This window comes from Vulpes lagopus, chromosome 7, assembly GCF_018345385.1.
Source record: "Vulpes lagopus strain Blue_001 chromosome 7, ASM1834538v1, whole genome shotgun sequence".
Taxonomy (NCBI): Eukaryota; Metazoa; Chordata; class Mammalia; order Carnivora; family Canidae; genus Vulpes; species Vulpes lagopus.
In genome coordinates this window covers 106486693-106502694 of record NC_054830.1, presented here as the reverse complement: position 1 = coordinate 106502694, position 16002 = coordinate 106486693, and the positions used below count along the sequence as shown (strand labels likewise).

Here is a 16002-nt window from a genome sequence, read left to right as displayed (position 1 = left end):
ACTTGTGTTAAGGCCTTGGTTATTTCTGGCAGTCTGATTTGGTCTTTATTTCCCTGGTACCTATCTCCTCTTCCCTCTGGTCATTCTTCCAGCAAGTTGAAGTCAAGTATTTATATATTCTAGCTCCCTGGGAAGTGTTTCATGGTCCAGTTAGGAACTTGTCTAGATTGGTCTGTGGGCTTTAGGAAGTGGGGGAAAGCAGGCTGAGAGACTTGACCGGGAATCTTTTTCTTTGAGTTTTCACATCTTATACCCTGGAGAGATGGAGATTTAGTCATCAGAATTCAGATTCCAAAGACCTCGGCAATTTCTCCATTCTAAAAATACTGCTTTTGGAAAATTATCCTAACAGCAGAGCTTCTCTTTTGCCCTAGAAGTTGGTATTTTCCATAATGCTTCAATTTGGGATGTTTGTGTTCAGGGAAGCTGTGTGGTTCACTCTCGTTAGACGTTGCTATTCCACCCTTTTTCCTATGTTCGCATTCTTCCAGTTTGTGTGGGTGAAACTGATTTGCTTAGAGATCCAGGCGGGAGCCTCTGTCCCAAAGGCATAGCCTTTCTTTACCAGTTGGGGTGCTGACTTGCCAGGCACAAGAAGAGTCAAGTTGCTTAGCCTCCGTCCCAGTTTCCTGCTTGAAATTTGTGGCATTCATCGTTGAATAGCCATGAAATGTGCAGGAGGACAGGATTGGCTTGATAACCTGGAGCAGGAACCTTTAGGGGATGAAAATACACTCCAGAAAGAGTGGGGGTTGCCACCTGCCCCAAAAACAAAGGAAGGGCTTTGAGGAGAGTGGGGCTTTGGCATGTGGTTAAAGAGGGCTCAGTGTTAGGAGTTTTTTTCTTTCTTTAAAACTTGCTGTTTTATTTCACCTACTGTTTGAGCAGGCATAAAGTTTAAACCACCTAAAATGACTTTCCTTTTTTTCCTTTATGTTCATTTTGTTGCTGTTGTTAGATTTTTACTGTTTATTTTCTGTGAGGCAAAGTGAGATTTCATCTTCTGTTCCTCAAGTCCTGGTAGGATAGGAAAGAATGTAAACTCCATGAGGACAAGGGTTTTGTTCATTGTTGAGTCCCCAGCATGTTGAAAAGTTCCTGGCACGTGAAAAGTGCCTATCCTATTTGTTGAATGAATTTCTCATCTTTGCCTTTCTGTCCCTGAACTTAGGCACATTTCTGTCTCTGGTGCTGATAAGTAAGCTTTAGAACACTGGGGCAGTAATTAGAGCTCCATACAGGAGAAAATCCCAACAGTGAATTTTGGTAGAAAACCTGCAAGGCAGCCAGGTCTTAAGAATTCACCCTTGTTCTCCTTTTACCGACTATTGTTTGTGGGCCATGTGCTTTAAGGGATGTCTCTTGGCCCAGGAAAGCATTGGGATTTAGGCCTGTTTGGCTTATAGATGGACGGATATTCCAAGGCACAAGGAGAGAAGAAAATCCAAGGAAATGTTTCCTTGGTGCTCAAGAGGGTTCTAGAATGACTTCCCTAGAGGTTTCCTACTTTTTCTAAAGTCAGCAGCTGCTGCCTGCTCCCCCTTGAAACTCCTGACCTTTGCTACAAGAAAAATAGGTCAAGGGTAAAGAAAAGGTATGGGCAGGAGATACCCATGTAGACACATAAGTCTTCTAGAAAGGACCAGCTGCTGCTCTGTCTGTAGGGGAGGTCATTGAAAGAAATGGTCACTTTTAGGACAACAATCAGGGATTATTTCTAGACCCTTCGTCTTTCTGGTTTGTACTACTTCCATATATACTCATTCTGCATCCATAAGATCCTGCAGCCTGTGGTAGTCTCTGATACCACCAATGTTCATGATTGAGGTTTCCCAGTACCTGGTGTGCAAGACCATCTAGGCCAAAATTTCGGTATCTCCCCTTCTCTACAGCCCCTTTTCTATCAGGAGTTATCAATCTCCCACACCTGTATTACAGACCGGAGAGGTGGGGCTTTCTCTGCCTCCACTCCCACTACTTCCACCATAAGATGAAGTGCTGTTGAACCAGAGAAGATAATTTTGCTGGTCTCTTTCCAATTCCCCTCAAAGTTTAACTGAGAAACACCCGTACTTAGTAACATTGGTCAACTTGGAAAGGAAAGAAGTTCTATGGGTTTAAGTCCAAATACCAGGATGTTGGAAGCACATGGGCCTTCACCCAGTGAAAAGGATGGTATTATAACATCCATTGGATGCAGCACATTGGTCAGTTGGTCAATTGGAAAGGAACCTATGAAATACTGGTGGTATAGAATAGGATGGTACTATTGGCTATAGTACTATGGTACTATTGGATGGTTACGGGCTAGTGAGAAGAAAGATGGACCGAGGGGGGATGGGTTTTCTAAAAGGAATGGTACGGCGTATTTTCAGGATGGGAAATCAGTAGGTATCGGGCGCTGTTTGGCTCAAACACCAACTCTAGGTACCTTGCCCCTCAAGCCCCCCACCCCCACCCCAGTAAAAGTCTTTGGTGTCCGAGGCGGTTAAGCTGAAGCCTCTTCACATAGGGCACCCCCAGGACGCGGCTCCGGCCAGGGATGGTGCCATGAAGACTGAAGGAGCCGCCCACTTCCCCACCCCGGCCTAGGCTGCAATTCCCCTCCCTGCCGCAGGGGGCACTGCAGGCCCCGGGGAGGTTGGGGCGGAGCGCCGCGAGGGGCCCGGAGCTGCCGGCCCGCTCCGGAGCGCGGGGGGCGCTGTGCGGGGCCCGGGCTGCGGCTCCGCTCCCGGCCACGGGGGGCGCTGCGCGGCGCCGGTGGTTGGTGGTGGCTGTTGGGGGGGGTGGGGGGGAGCCGCGGCCGCGGGTGGTGCGGAGGGAGGCCTTGCGGGCGGATCGGGCGCTCGGCGGCAGAGGTGGTGGGAGGCGGCGGGCGGGAGCGCGGGTCTGGCCGGCCCTGGCGATGGCGGACGCGGCGGCCTCCCCGGTGGGCAAGCGGCTGCTGCTTCTGTTCGCGGATACCGCGGCCTCGGCCTCGGCCTCGGTCCCCGCGGCGGCGGCGGCGGCGGGCGGAGATCCGGGGCCTGCGCTGCGCACTCGGGCCTGGCGGGCCGGCACGGTGCGGGCCATGAGCGGGGCGGTGCCCCAGGACCTGGCGGTGAGTGGCGGCCGAGGCGGGCACTTGAGGCCGGGGCTGCGGGGCCTGCGGGCGGCCTCCCCGGGGGCCTTTGTGAGGGGGCGGTGGGGTGGGGGTGACCCAGTTCCGCGCCCCCAGGTCTCCTTAGCGCCCCCCACCGGCTTCTCCGCACCCCGAGCTCTGGCCGGCATGGCTTCCGCGTCGGGGTGCGCGCCCCGGTTTCCCCCGGGGGGCGGCCAGGGCGCCGGGAGCTGCTGCCTCCGCGGGGAGGCCCCGCCTCCGGAGCGACCCCTTTCTCAGGGCTACCCCCTCCCGCCCCCCGCCGAGCACGCCTGGGGCGCGGGCTCCCGCACCCTGGGCTCCGGGGCCCCTCAGAGTTGGGCTGGTGCCGTCGCTGCCTCCCGAAAGACGCGGACCTGTAGTCCCAGCCTCCCTGGAAACCTGCGCCCTGTTCGCTCCTCCCGGAGCCCCGAGTGGGGCGGGAATGTGGGCAATTGTGGGAAGCACGGAGGCTGCAGTCGGAGCGGCTCTGGGCTTTTTTATCTGGCAGTTACTTCCTCCTTGTCTGAGCCTGACTCGGCCTGGCGGTCTCCAGAAAGGCCACCTCTCGGGACGCTCTCGGGGCTCCTTTCTCTTTGAGCTTCTGGGTGACAGGGGCTGCAGTTGTGGCTGTTGTCGATAAGTTTGAGATGCGTCTTAGCAGCCGAATGGGGCTGCTAGGTGGTGTGCTTTTTTTTTTTTTTTTTTTTTTTCCTCCCAGCTCGGCTACTCCCTCAGCCCTGGGAGAGGTTTTGTTTTGAAACTTTGTATTGGAGCTCGGCGATTTGAATGCTTGCCTTGGTGCATTTTGTGATAAAAGTTGTTCGTAAAATAGAACTTAACTAGTTTTTGGTGTCATGTTGTGTTATTTTTGTTAATGTGGCCGCAGAATACTGTCTTTGAGCTTTGGCCAGCCTCTCCTAGTTCCTCATTCTCATAGCGGCCCTAGCTTCTCTGTTTAAGATAAGACCGAAAATAGGGAGATTCCTTTGGAATGTAATCATCAGCAGGCAGAAGGTAAATTTTCGTGATGAACTTGCTCCTGCAGATGTGTTATTTGCTATTTTTGCAATTGGAATGATTTTCTGAGATTTGGTACCAATATTGTAGGTTTCTGATCATCATTTTTCTACCTATTGATTAGTGGTGTTAGGCTTCTCCCCCTCCCCCTTAAACGCAAGCTTTATAGGTTTTTTGGCTTGCGGCTGGCGTAGTCTTTGCCTTGGCTACTTGAGTTCACATTTTTCTATCTTTCTCCATGCTAAATAAGAAAAGGCTGCTTGGCCATTTAGAGGCTTCAGTGGGGCGAATTTGTAAAAAGATGACACGAATATAAGGGGATGAGGACGATGATTAAGGAGGGGATTTGGATTTAAATTCCTCCTTTCTTTAAAAAGACTGCTTTCTAGGTTGGGGTGGGGGAGAAGCGTCTTGTCTCAGATCCAAAAATTTACCCCTGTTAAATGCAAATCATAATGAAGATCCACTGTTACATGTATACTTGGACTTAAGGCCTAGCCTGCCCTAGCTTTTCAGTTGAAATTTTATATTCTAGTTGTTTCCTCCATCAGATGAATTGCTAATGAGCGCTGCACCTGAAATGGCTACCCATTCACTTTGTTGTTTGCTGGGCTCCCTAAGGGCAGAGGTTTTTGAAGCTTACTATAATGCTGGACACCTACTAAGCTACATACTGAGTCATTTTACCACTGGGCTCATTGAATTGGTTTCTCAAACCAAGTGAAAAAAGTTGCCGTGATACTTGGAAGTTAAAGCAAAGTGCACATTAGATCTGTGTTGAGATCCTGCATGGAGCTGTATACATACAGAAGCAAAGGCAGATTAGGGTTTTGAGAATAAACAGGCTTGTCCTGTGTGTATATCAAGGTACGTGGATGAGAAAACAACCATAACAAAACTCAGAACTTTTAGAATTTTTCACCAGTTTGCAAAATTGCTCAAGAATTGCAGTTGCTATGTAGAGGTTCTATTAATGACAATGACTAGTCTAGGATGAGAACTGGCCGTTTGTTTTTCCTTTTCATTAAAGAGATTTTCTTTGGACCCTAGACATGTGGGCCTTACCAATTTGCACCACACACCGTAGTAAACACAACCGTCTTCCAATCAAAAGTGTTCTTCCTGTACTCAAGGGTGGAGTTTTCAAGCAGCTGGCCTGTGATTGGGCAGATTTTCATTCAGTTAGTTTAAGATGTTTTCAGGCATGCTTGGTTTTGAGTAATGCATAGCAGGGCGCCCCCTGTTAAGGTTGAGTAATTGAGGGTTGGATGAATGAGTTTTTGAAGTGATTGAAAACACTTTTCAGTTTTAGGCTCCATTAATACCCTCTTTCTAAATACTTTTTGATCCTGAAATCTTTCAAATTGTAGCCCTGCTCCATTTAGTGAACCCTTTTCTGGAAAACAATACCAAAGCCATGTATTTCCTTAAGATGAAATACAAAAAAAGAAGAGTCAGGATCCTGTTGATTGGGAGTTTTGGTTGATAGTTTGATAGTGGGCATCTTCATCAAACCTATGCTGACAGATAACTGCTGAGATTTTTAGACGTAATAGGAAAAAACCTCTCCCCTCTCCCCCACGCTGTGGAATAGTAGCTTAATTTGTATTTCAAAATAGGCCTGTTTAAAAAGAAAACAGTCTTGCTGCAATATTAGTTTAATGGATTTTTATGCTTTCATTTCAGACTCGTAAGGCTGTCCTCTTTGTGTTCTGAATCATTATTGGTCCATATGAGTTGCAGAGACCTTGGGACCTTCATATATGTAGGTGTGGTAGATAAAACAAACAGACCAAAAAAAAACATGGGTTTTCCTTCCTTTTTTTGGTTAAAAAGCAAAACTATTTTGTGAAGTGTCAAATAACCAAAAGTATATACAGAAAAAGCCAACAATCTTTCTTTCACAGGCTTCCAGTTGAAAAAGGAGGCTTTGCTTATCTTTCTTAATACTAGTACACAAAATATAAAAACATTCATCCATATACAAAGAGTTGCTTTTTTTTTTTTTAGCAAATGGTATCACATTGCACATTATCTGCATCCTGTTTCCCCCGGCCTCTTTTTTTAAGTAAGGACTTTTTTTTTTTTTTTTTTTTTTAAGTAATTTCTATACCCAATGTGGGGCTCAAACTTAAGACCCCGAGATCAAGAGTTGCAGGCTTTACTGACTGAGACAGCCAGGTACCCCTCTAGTTCCATTTAATGTTATACAATGGGCATCAATACCTATAGATCTTACTCATCCTTTGAAGTGACTACATTATATTTCATAGAATGGATGATGTACCATCGTTTGTTCAATCATTCCTCCTTAGGCTGGACATTCAAGTTATTGGAAAAAAAAATTGGCACTACAAATAATGCTATGGTCAGTAAACTTGTGCATATATCTTGTGTAATCATGGTTTTATTTCTATAGATTAGACATCCAGAAGTGGGTTAAGAGTTACAGGAGTATATACATCTTTTATTTTATTAGGTAATGCCAGGTTGTTTTCCAATAAGATGATAGAATTTCATACTCCCACCAGCAGTGCTGGTTTCCCTTCACCTTTGCCATCATTGGTGTCATCAGTCTTTGTCATTTTTGGCAATCTGATGGATGAAAAATAATATATCATTTTCATGACTCCTAGTCTTTTTCTTTTTTTTTTTTTCCTAGTCTTTTTCTTTGTCAATTTGCTGTTTATATTTTTTAATGAGTTAACTGCCTATCTTGCTCATTTGAAAAAATGGTTGTTGTCTTATCGCTTTGTGTAAGTTCTATGCATTTTCAGTATATGACCCCCTTTACTTCACAAGTGTATTGCATTTATTTTCTCTCCTTTGTCTTTTGACTTTATAAGTTGTTTATAGAGTAAAACAAAATGTTGATATCATCAGATCTCTTGGACTTTTCTTTAATGGCTTCCGGGTTACTTGCTTGGGGATAGCTCCCCCATCTTGAGCCTGTAAAAAGGTTGTTCAGTTTTTCTTTGTTTTTACCTTTAGATCTTTGATCCACCTGAAATATTTTTGTAAATGGCATGTGAGGTAGGGGATCTAACTTGCCAATTGTGGCAGCACCAGTTTTATTCAGTAAACTGCCCTTTTCTTGCTGTTTCTTAGAATTAAATTATGCTTTTAGTAGCATTGATTTGTTTTGTATCGTAGCTATCACAGCTATCTAGAATTTGGAAGAGGAGTGAAAGCATATCTGCCTTATTTTTTTATCCCTTAATCTTGCATCTCTATCTGGTGGAAAGGTACACTGTAAAGTACTCCTTTCCTTTGATTCCAGATAATGTAATAATTGTAGCAGTGTCCAGGCTAGTACCATGATTCTTCTATCTGGGAGTCTTCCAAGAAGAATGAAAGCATATCTGTATCTGCCTTACTTTTTAACGTCCTCCTCCAACCTTTCCTCCTTGTCTCAGGTTAGGTGGACTTTAAAATACCTCTCTACTTTGTTTCTAGGTAATGTAATCATTATAATCAGGTCCAGGACAGGACCATGTTTCCAGTGCACAATCTTACACAAACCTAAAACTTCAGCCCTAATTGAAATGGGAGTTATGGATTTTAATGATTATCCTTAAGTGTCCTTTTCTTATAATTCCGCAAGTTCAATAAAGATCTGCATGATACATGATAAGTTCTTTATTAAAGTAAGTAGAATATGGTTTTGTGGGTCACTGTATGGTGTAGAGAACTTTAAATGAAAGTGAGACTGTACAAATGAATATATAATGTTTAAGTGTGAGCCCTTCTAACTGCACTTTTCAACTTAATACTCTTTGAGCAGGAGGTCTGTTTTTGAGACATTGAGCCATCTTTAAGTTTTCCCGGCACTTAGATGTTCATTGTTTTAAAAGTTCGTCTTGTGTGGATGTGTGTAATTGTTAACAGTTGTCTCTTACTTTGTGTTTGCATTCTGCTTGTTCATTTTTTAAAATTTATTATTATTTTTTTTTAGAGAAAGAGGGACAGGGAGAGAGACAATCTTTTTTTTTTTTTTTTAAGATTTTATTTATTTATTCATGAGAGACACAGAAAAAGAGAGAGGCAGAGACACAGGCAGAGGGAGCAGGCTCCACGAAGGGAACCCGACGTGGGACTCGATCCTGGATCTCCAGGATCACACCCTGGGCTGAAGGCGGCGCTAAATGCTGAGCCACCGGGGCTGCCCTCATTTTTTTTTTTTTTTTAAGTTTGTCTTATATGTGTATAATTGTTAAATTGTTAATTGTCTCTTACTTTGTGTTTGCATTATTTTAGAGCTGTGCAGTATATCCACCAGTGATCACATACTCTGGTCATTTTGTCCATCCAGCATCCTCTTCCTTTACAACACAATCAGATCTTTCCTTTTAATTACCTATTTGTTTCTAAGAGTTGCTTCACTAATTCCCCACCTGCCGTGGGCTCATTGCCTCCTTCAGTGCTCACTTGTGCAGTTCTTATTTCCAACTTGTTATGGTTGATTCAGTTCTCCACTTTGCTTCCCCTAAGTGGTGGGTAAGTAATGTGGCCTTTTCTGTTGTTAGTGATTTTCTCAACAGCTGGAGTTGATTCCTGTAGGCTTTGCTTCCACAAGGCCTGGGGGACACAGCACCTGTTGCTGCTTCTCAGTTTTCCACTGCCTTTGACAGGTTGGTGGTTTTTAAGCCCTCCCTACACCACTAACCCAACTGCCAGAGTGTCTTTTACCCTTGTACTGTAGATGGGTAAGACTTGCCTGATGGTTCAGTAGTGACTCATATAGTATGACCTCTCTCCGTTTAGGAAGGGCAAAAACTCCATTTTTTTGTGTGTGTATAGGGGTAATCAGGCTCTAGGGAACTGATTCTCACTAACCAGACTCTCTGGAGACTGATTTGTAAATCTGCATATAAGGTTATTAATTTACAATGGGAGATATACCTATCCAGAGATATGCACAGAGCCCCCTCCTGGTCTACTCTAGAGATCAAATTACAGGTAAGAAGGATCCTTGGTGTGCAAAGAATTGTATGAGGGAAATTGAGTGTTACCAAAAGGATATTTATAGCAGAAAACCCTGATTCAGTGATCTTCCACTTACTTAATATTTTCTGGCTTTTCCCTTTGCTTTTAATGTTCACCATCGAAGTCCTATGAGGAGATGAGAAAGCCTGTCCATTCTAGGTTCTACCACCTATAAAGCCCAGCATGTTTTTATTTTTTTCTTTGCTCCTTTAGTACTTTGTTATATACCTCTTTTGGAATATTAATCACAGTTTTTTTTCTTATAGATATATAACAAGATATATACCTTATTGCCTCTACTAAATTGTAAGTTCCATCAAGAACAGAACATGCATTTTTCTGTTACTATTTTAAGAGGCTTTCTCTATCATATCTTAAAAAGAATATTTAGAAGCCGATACTAGATGTTAGCTTTCACATTTGATTTATTATGGAATTTCTACTCTATGGCCTCCTGTTAATAAGGTGTTTATAATCTTTAATTTTTTTTGTTACATATTTCTGTTGATAGGGACTCAGTACTAATTTTTTTGTCTTGAGATTATTGGACTCTTACTTGAGACTCCAAGGTCCAATGTCCCCTGGTTTTTGTGACTTATACCTAGCTTGTTAGATTAGAAGCATTAGATGTTTTATTTTTGTGATTCTCAGGTAATGCATGCCTGTGATACAAAATGAAGAAAATATTTTGATAATTTAAAATGTAGTCCCTGTAACCAATTAGAAACTGCTGTTTATATTTTGATACGTATTTATCTAATCTCTTTTTTAGGATTGTTAGAAGTCGAATTCATACTGTATTTTCAATTTTGTGTTTTGCTCTTTCACTTAATGTAGCAATTTTCCTGTGTTACTGAAAACTCTTGTATATGGGTGATTTTAATTTTCCTGGTGCTTTTCTTTATTTTCTATAGGTAACATGTATTGCTCCCACAACTGAAAGGAAAACAATAAAATGCTAAGAAAAATCTTATTTTTATTGGCTGGATAATTTATTTAACTATTCCTCTTTCATTGAATATTGAAATTGTTTCAGATTTTAGGCTCTATCAATAATGCTGTGATGAGCATTTTTGTGAATAAAGCTTATACTGTATTTAGGGTTATTTCTTAGGATTATTGCTAGGAGTGTTATCATGGAGACACAGAGCGTACATGTATTTAAGATTCTTGGTAGATAACATTTTTTTTCTTTTTTGAAAAATCATACCAATTTATAATCAGACCAGTAGAGTGAGTTTCCTAAGAAATGCATGTTTATCAGGATCCCAAAGTCTGCTAGGCCTTTTATGCTTTTATTTCATTTAATCTTCAGACAATCCTTTGAGGTACTTATTGTCCCTATTTATAGGCAAAGGAAGTGAGGCTCAAAGAGGCTAAAGTGACTTGCCCTGGGCTACACAGCTAAGAAAGGAGCAAGATGGGATGCAAATCCAGATCTTTGTGATTCCACAGCCCCTAAAAGCACTATATATGTATATGCTTGAGTTTTTATTCAGGTTATATCTATGATACTCAAGTACTTAACATTTAATTTATTGTGGATATTAGAAGGGGGATGGGGAATGAGGTTAAGTTAGAAAGCTATCTCTTAATCAAAGGAATCCTATAGGGGCACCTGGGTAGCTCAGTGGTTCAGCCTCTACCTTCAGGTCAGATCCTAGTCCAGGGTCGTCCTCGTCCCCCCTCTCCCCATCCCTCTCCAGCAAGGAGCCTCCTTCTCCCTCGACCTAGGTCTCTGCCTCTCTCTGTATGTATCTCATGAATAAATAAATAGACAAATAAAAAAATTTTTTAAAGGAACCATATAGAGAAAATTATTTTTTGTTTGAAAATTGCCATCTTCTAAACATGCATCATTCCCCATCTTAGCTGTCAAGATATCCCACAATTTGAAATCATTTGTAAAATCATTTGAATCAGAGTTTATATTTTGCTTAGAATTGTTAAAAAATTTCAACTGGCAAATTTTATGGATCTTATTAGCTTTGTTCAACAGTATCTGAATCAGGCAGCATCCCTTGTGGCTGATAGAAAGGAACTCCAGAGAGCTGTGCAAAATGAAAGACTTAAAGGCCGAAACAGGTGGAACAAGGAGGTTATTTTAGCAAAGAGCTGATTGTTTCAGACAAGGTTACTTTCCTTGGGGGACACCAGGGGTCTACCAGGCAGATTACCTCACTAGTACTGACCAGGTAATTCCAGATTTACTGCTTTAAGATTCCATTCCTGGGAGGGGTTTTGTTGTGGTTTGAGGACTTGGGTTTAGCACGAGTGACTATTTTGGACCTGTTGTCCTTTTTGAACAGAATGTAGGTAGGAAAATTGGAAGAGAAAATTTAGAACCTTGGGAGTTGAGTTAGTTTTCCATTTCCCTTACTCTCAATCATCACCATATCCAGTTATTTTTATCTCTGTAGTTTCTCAAATACACTTTTCCATTCCTACAGCCTTATGGGGTTAATCCTTTTTCATCTCTTTCCTGAGTTATCATGGCTTTGTAGTTGGTCTCCCTGCCTTCAGTTTCTTCTCTCTGTAATTAATCTTCCACCCTGTTCCCAAAGTTAATTCTTTTCCTTTTAAAAAGTTTTAATTATTTGAGCATTATATGAGTACATTTTTTTTAAAGAGGAACATTTACTGATTAAGGCTAAAATACTATTACCCCTTTTATTCCCTCACCACCACCACCCCTAAAATCTGCAACCAGCTCTTTTTTTTTCTTTTTAAGATATTTATTTGAGAGGGAAGGAGAGAGAAAAAGAACAAGTGTGGGGGGAGGGGCAGGGACAAGCAGACTCCCTGCCCACGCTGAGCTCTATCCCAGGAACCCTAGACTACCACCCTGCTGAAGTCAGACACTAAACCAACTGAGCCACCCAGGCACCGCTGCAACCAGCTTTTTTGTATATAATATATCCTGGAAGTCTTTCCTTGTTAGTCTTTTAGATGTATCTCATTTTTTAAAAAACTTAATACTGCTTAAATAGTATGAGTAAAGTGTGTTTGGCCATTCATCTAATTATTAAATACTTTGTAATTCTATTTTGATTTTCTATTTTAAACTGTGCATTGAGAAGTTTTTTCCCTGAGTGGCATTGTCTTTATAAAACATTTTACCATGTCTTCCCCCTCCCCCTTGAAAAACTATCAGTGGCTCCCCTAAGGCCTATATCAGGGAACATAAACCCACATATATCCAGGCTTATGAAAATAAAATAAGCTAGGTGATAGACCAAAAGGTAGAGTGGTGATTGGCAACTGGATAGGGCAGACACTGCCTAAAGATGTTCGATGCACGTTAAAAACAAACCAACAACAACAACAAAAACCACTCTGCTGGCCAAACAAGACACTTTTGCCACCAGATTTCAGTGCATCATACATTAACATGCCAATCAGAGCCCTTACAGCTTGCTTACTGACAGCTGTGGATGCAGCCTGAAGCACTCTCTCTGCTTTTATGTTTCTTTTTCTTCATACCTGCTGGAAAGTCTTCTCTCTATTCTCTGCCAGAATGGTTGTCCTTTAAGACCTAACTTGGGTACCACCACCTCTTCTGTGAAATTGTTTTAGTTTCTCAAGGCAGATGCCTTTTCTGACCTAATATAGCATGTTCAGATCTTTGTTACTGCCCTTATTACATTGCTCTGTAATCATTTCTAGACCTCTCTGTTGACTCACCTGGGGTGTGAGTCCTTCCTGTCAATTGCTGGCTTTATTCACCTTGATATTCTTGGCCCCAGTAAATGCTATATGTTAACATAAGAGGTGTTCTATTTTTGTTGAGAGTGAATAAATTAATAATTTTATTAATTGTAGTAAATGGCTTTAGGGGGAACCAGAATCCAAACTGATTACACAATAAACATGAAAGCTTATTTGACTCAGGTTACTACTATCAGATGTTATCAAACTTAGGAGAAATTAATTGATTTTATTAAAGAATTTATTTGATTTTAGTGTCACTAAAATAAATATATCACATACTTAAAAGGAATTTTGAAATAGAAAGCAAGAGTGTTACCACTAACTCTTTGACTAATATAATATTTTATACCTAGTCCTTTGATTTTTGCTGTAGCTTGTATAGTTCTATTTGCTACCTCTATTCTAATAGAATTTTTTTTTTAAGATTTTATTTATTAGAGAGAGAGCACGAGCAGGGGGTATAGGGAAAGGGAGGGGAAGAAGGAGAAGCAGACTCCCCTGTTGAGTAGGGAGCCTGGTGCAGGGCTCCATCCTAGGATGCTAGATCATGACCTGAGCCCAAGGCAGACACTTAACCAACCGAGTCACCCATGTGCCTAATTTTTAAAACACTTTTTAAATAACTCAAACTGTTTTAGTCTTACTCTGTTCAGATGATCAACCTGCCCTGGTCATCTCTGACTCAACCCAACCATAATCATTGATTTTTGTTAGTTTATATCCTTTCCTCCTGTTTTCTGGCCTGGCCACTACCATTTTAAAAGTTTGTGTTCCGGGGGATCCCTGGGTGGCGCAGCGGTTTGGCGCCTGCCTTTGGCCCAGGGCGCGATCCTGGAGACCCGGGATCGAATCCCACATCAGGCTCCCAGTGCATGGAGCCTGCTTCTCCCTCTGCCTGTGTCTCTGCCTCTCTCTCTCTCTCTCTCTCTCTCTCTCTCTCTCTCTGTGACTATCATAAATAAATAAAAATTAAAAAAAAAAAAAGTTTGTGTTCCAGGTACTTTGATGTGAAATGATTCTTTACCTCATATGTTCTAACTTTTTCCATTACTTTAGCTAGGAAGTAAAGCATAGTGCTAGGGCCAGAAATAAGCCTCACTTATCCAAAAACATTTTTACATATATCCACATTCCATATTGCTCTTTATTTTACTTCTAAAGACTTACTTGTTTTGGGGAGAGAGAGACCACGTGTGGTGGGGAGGGGCAGAGAGAGAGAGAGAATTCAAAGCTGACTCTGCATTGACTGTGGAGCCCCATCTCACTACCTGGGGCTCAGTCTCAGGACTCTGAAGTCAAGACCTGAGCTAAAACCAAAAGTCAGCCACTTAACCGACTGAGCCACCCAGGCACCCCTCCATGTTGCTCTTAAATCATATTGTTAGCTTTTAGGTATAACAATCCCAGAATATATAGCACTGTTGTCAAAGTAAACACTTTAGTCCATATGTGTCCTTTGCCCAGGTGAGTTGAGAGACAGTTTCCCCTAAATTAAGTGAAATGTGGCTTTCCATTAATTGAACTTTTCCCTGATGTGTTTAGATAAGTGATGCTAGGATTCCTGAATATGAACTTTTTGAATATTGAAGTTCTTTTGTTTGTACAAAAGTTCTTTTGTTTGTTTTTACTCTTTGTAGAGTAAAAATTGTTACAGTTGTAGTAGTGACTCCTTTTAGTGTTGTTCTTTTATTTGTGTGTTGCTATAACTTAGAATTTTGTGACTCATGGGCCAATTTTTAATGTGGTTGGTGGACTAGAACCGCAGCATGGTACCTGGTTGTCAGTAGCCATGGAGCCTCAACCTCTGGTTTTCTGAGTGATGCCCAGTACAGGAGTGTGTCCCTCAGCCAGGGCATTTAATGCTTTATGCTTCTTTTCTTTTTTTTTTCTTTATGCTTCTTTTCAATACCGAGCAAGGTCTTGCGTGTTTTTTAGGCACCTCCTCTTCCTGACACCAGTTATGTAATGGTACCACTCAGGTTCAAAACCCAAGCCATTTTTGCGTTTTCCTTTACCCTTCTATCCAGCCAGTTATCAAGCTTGGTGTTAGAATTCATGGATTCTCACAAGCACGAGTCATTTTTTTCCTAGTCTCACTGCTCCCACTCTGGGTCATGGAAGAATCCCTGTTACTTTCCCCCAACTCAGTCCATTTATATCCACTGGTAGGTAGCTGAATTTCCGTAAAACCAACTGAGCTGTTCATATCCTGACCTCGGTTAGAAACCTTTCAATGGCACTTGTATGCACGCACGCACGCACGCACGCACACACACTCAAGTGCACACACGCTCACCTCGCCCAGTGGCAGCTGGATGAAGCCCCAGTTTTTTATCCCAGTATTCAGGTCTACATACATTGACTCTTAGTTGTTGTTGTTGTTGTTTTGTTTTTTTTACCGTCATTTCCCACTCCTTCCCCGGCAGTCGGCTTGTATAGCTCCTGGCCGTCTTAGAACTTGATTGAGACCTTTTTTTGGCCTCAGCCCATGTAATTCCCTCTTCACCCCTGAATGATCTCTCCTGCCTCTGAACATTCCCCCATACTTTATTTTATGGCATAATATTGCCTGAGTAGTGCTTTGCAATGACCAAAGTACTTTTGAATCCATTACTTTATTTAAATTTCATAACCCGTGTATGAGGAAAGTAAGAGATGTGTCTTATCACAAGGGAGGAAGCCAATGCTTGAGGAGGGAAGAGTGATTTATCGGGTTTTGCAGTTCATAGAATACGGCTAATACTCAAATCCAAGCCTCCTGGAACATAAGCTCCAACCTCTGTTTTTTATGCTGCTACTACTCTTCTTGGTGCTGAGTCTGCATATGAGTGTAAGTGTGATTCCCATTTGTCTGCAAGTTATTTGAAGTTGTGTTTTAATCCCTTGGAACATATATGTATATATGAGTGAGGCCATTCATATGTTAAATACCTTGCCAGTTCAGTGTTCTCTTTCTCTGTAAAAATCGTGCTTCCGATTTCTGAGACTTGTTTCTCCTGTGTGTGTGTGTGTGTGTGTGTGTGTGTGTGTGTGTGTGTTTAAGTAGAAGTGAAGCCTACTTGTTATAATAATAAAACTAGTGCTTTATATAACGAATTTAATTCCTGGGATAACTTTTCAGCAATGCACTCTACATCCACAAGTATATATTGCCTGCGAAGAGATTA

At 42.0% G+C, this 16002-nt stretch overlaps 1 protein-coding gene across 1 annotated transcript in view; it reads left to right on the top strand.

The window, feature by feature from the left end:
- The first annotated feature begins 2799 nt into the window (after positions 1–2799).
- The window catches only part of KDM3B (lysine demethylase 3B), a 71244-nt gene continuing 58041 nt past the window's right edge, over positions 2800–16002 (top strand). The window contains exon 1 of the mRNA XM_041762565.1: positions 2800–3100. Within this exon, the coding sequence (XP_041618499.1) occupies positions 2906–3100 (195 nt within the window). The 5' untranslated portion in view covers positions 2800–2905. The remainder of the gene's footprint in view (positions 3101–16002) is intronic.